Source organism: Papaver somniferum, chromosome 3, assembly GCF_003573695.1.
Source record: "Papaver somniferum cultivar HN1 chromosome 3, ASM357369v1, whole genome shotgun sequence".
Taxonomy (NCBI): Eukaryota; Viridiplantae; Streptophyta; class Magnoliopsida; order Ranunculales; family Papaveraceae; genus Papaver; species Papaver somniferum.
Window position 1 is genome coordinate 32510060 of NC_039360.1, and position 3134 is coordinate 32513193.

The following is a 3134-nucleotide window of genomic DNA, read 5'->3' on the forward strand; positions in this document are numbered from 1 at the left end:
GACAACGATATGTTAGTCTTATACTCTTGTTTCTTTGTTTTAGTCTTCAAGTCGTGTTTGGAATATGCTCATGAGCGCCTACCTAATCTTGACTGATCACATGTACGCAACTAACAAACTCTAAACTTGACAAGCTCACTTAGCAATGCTGAGAACAGGGTAGGTCAAAATTTATTTTCAAAGATAAAAAGACATCCACTCTTTCTAACAGTTATTAGAATGAGAAAGTTTTTAACAAGAAGACTGATAAGCGGAACTCACTTAATACAGAGTTTTCAATACTATTCAACTATACCCCTCATCTTTCAACAAACTCTTTTCTGTCTTTTCAAAGCTAAGTAAAGCACACAATAAGAAAATTCCTATGAGGGGAGATTTGCTCTCTGTGACGGTCTTTCTCTGAATAAAACTTTCAGAAAACAAGTCTTTCATAAAAAGAACAATTCTGGCAAATACCCACTCAGAATTTCATGGTATTCAAATGCCACCAGTTAATAAGCTTAACAGTCAGATAAACATGGTAGAAAGAAAATAAAGATCAGATGTTGCTGCAAAGAAAGCTGAATGTCATTTTACATAGATAGAGTGAAGCAAAGTTAGCACTACGCCACTACTGCAATGATCCGTAGCCATGAATCCTCCCTCTTTCTCTATCATAAAGAGTCCCAGCACTTACACAGACTCACCTCACCTAAGTCAGTGGATAAGCAAGTTGACTGCTATAATGTAACTGGACCTAATGCTGCAGCCTCCATAGTTTTTTTGTGGCTTATCTTGCTTACCAAAAATATAAAGAGTAATCGTATCAGTCATCCTAAGATACTTCAAGCTTCACTAGAATCCCATTATAGCTCTCCGTAATCATACTATGGCTCACTCTGAACAACTGAATGTTATTTGGTACCGACACTCTGTGAACTAGTTATCCATTTATGCAGAAAGACGAATATGTAATGTAAAGGGTAGTGAAAGACACCAAGCATCAATCAATTTTCTAAATCAATGGTCATCTGCTTAGGGACCTAAAACATTACACAATCACGATCTCATATCTCAATGGTCATCTGCTTAGGGACCCAAAACATTACATAATTACCTACAGAACAGATCAAGCATGCATGTATCAGAGCTGAAAAGAGGAAAAAAATGTCAACCTCTTAAAATCCGTGTATCATTTCTAACTCCTAGACATAGATGAAAAGCTTAACAATGCACTATATTACAGACCACTAACAAATGATATGGTGATCCATCAGAATGTTTTACCATCTAGATTATGGACAGAACGAACACATCCGAAGAACCAGAAGATAAAAACAGTCCATGATACAAGAAGAAAACACATTGAAACAAAAGATGTATTTAAATATCCCAATAGATGGTAGGGTTCCTAAATGTTCATTACAGTAATTCAAAATAAATGACAATAAGGAAGTAAAATTAGAGGATCTCAGAGTTTCGCTCTCACCCTAATTCCATACAGAAAATGAATGCTATAAGTAAGAACCATAAGCTCTAAGATCCTTGAAGATCACAATAAGAAAACTAAGAAACACATCTAAAAGAGTGAAAATTTATAAAGATAGATAATACCCATATCGAAAACCTGCCTCCAAATCCATCTGAATGAGAGCTTGGAAATGGAACTAGAGAAACTGAGATAACCCATCTTCTGCCCACTCGGAAATCACCCCTTTTACTCTATCCTGGTCTCGACATTGAACATTAAAATGAAATCCTCTCTAACATCGCCATAAATTAAGCCTCATCGTCGTCTTTCTTTCCAACTGCAGCCCCTTCTCTCTCTTCCAACAACTTAGCATCTTCCTCATCTGCTGGTTGGACCTTCTGTGCTTCTTTTGAGGTCATTGCTTGAAACTTCAAGTAGTTATAATACGTAACTCCCAAAAATGCAACTCCATATCCGAGCAAATTCACCATAGTCACAGTATCTCTAATTACCCTCCATGAGAATCCAATCAATAACCAATCTTTCACAACTCCGGCAACATTCATTGTCAAAGCAGAAGTCTTACCCACCAACAAAAATACAGCAAGATTCAAAGCAAACGCACAGACCGAATTCGTTCCGAAAATCAACCAATCAAAGTGAAAACTGGAAGACTCTTTCAGAATAGGGAATTCAACAAGAACCCATGGGAAAAACAAAAACACCAAACAACAAGGGGCAACATAATACAACGAAGTAATCGGATTCAATGTGATTCCCTTTGATGTAAGTAAGATCTGAATCAAAACCAATCTAGTAGCTTCAAAAGCAACAGCACTAAGTTGCAAAATGACACCCCATGAATCAAATTTAGCTTCACCATAAGCAGCAATCGCAACACCAAACGAGATCGAAAGCATATTGGCCATAGTCTTAGTCTTAAAAGACTCCTTTTTAAACATAACACTGATAGAATAGACAGCAACAGGCATCAATGCTTTCAACATCTGAATAAAACTGACTGATAAATAGATATAAGCCGAATTAGAAAACCACAGCGACAAGGAATAAAGAGCACCGATCGGAACAACTGATGATATATAAAGCTCTTTAGACATTGATACTGGCTCAACCAGTTTCAACACACGAACGAGAATAAAAGCCAACCCAGAACAGAAAGACATGTGAATCATTGTTAGAGTAATTGGGAACGGCCAATTGTACATCTTCTTGTCTAGAATGTATTTGTTGTAAACAATTACAGTGAAACTTAAGAAGATCCATATACTTACATAAGCATATGATAATACAATCTTCCTTAAAACACTTTCGTTCACACCTCCTTTCCCCATGATGATAATCAATCAGATCAAAACCAAAACCCTAATCTCTGCTCCTAATTTGGGTTTAAGAAGAGAGGGGGAGATCTGGAGAAGTGTTTGTGGAAATTCTTAAGAGAGAGGGTCTGAACTGAAGTTATTATAGATGGGGTTTTGTTTTTCAAAGTCTCTGAGATTAGATGTATTTGACTTTTCTCTGTTTAACTCTAGACAGTGGGGTTGTGTTGAAGAGTTTGAAGGGGAGGAGGAGTTTGTGTTTGGGTTAGATTTAGAGATTTAGGAGATGAAGAGGAAACTGGGACTGAAACGTATGTACTCCGCTCCTATATTTTTCTACAACTACG

At 36.9% G+C, this 3134-nt stretch overlaps 1 protein-coding gene across 1 annotated transcript; it reads right to left on the reverse strand.

Moving 5' to 3' along the window:
• Positions 1–1339: 1339 nt before the first annotated feature.
• LOC113355769 (probable sugar phosphate/phosphate translocator At4g32390) lies at positions 1340–3134 on the reverse strand. The gene has a single exon (XM_026598718.1). The coding sequence runs from the start codon at positions 2800–2802 to the stop codon at positions 1759–1761; it is 1044 nt and encodes a 347-aa protein (XP_026454503.1). The 5' UTR covers positions 2803–3134; the 3' UTR covers positions 1340–1758.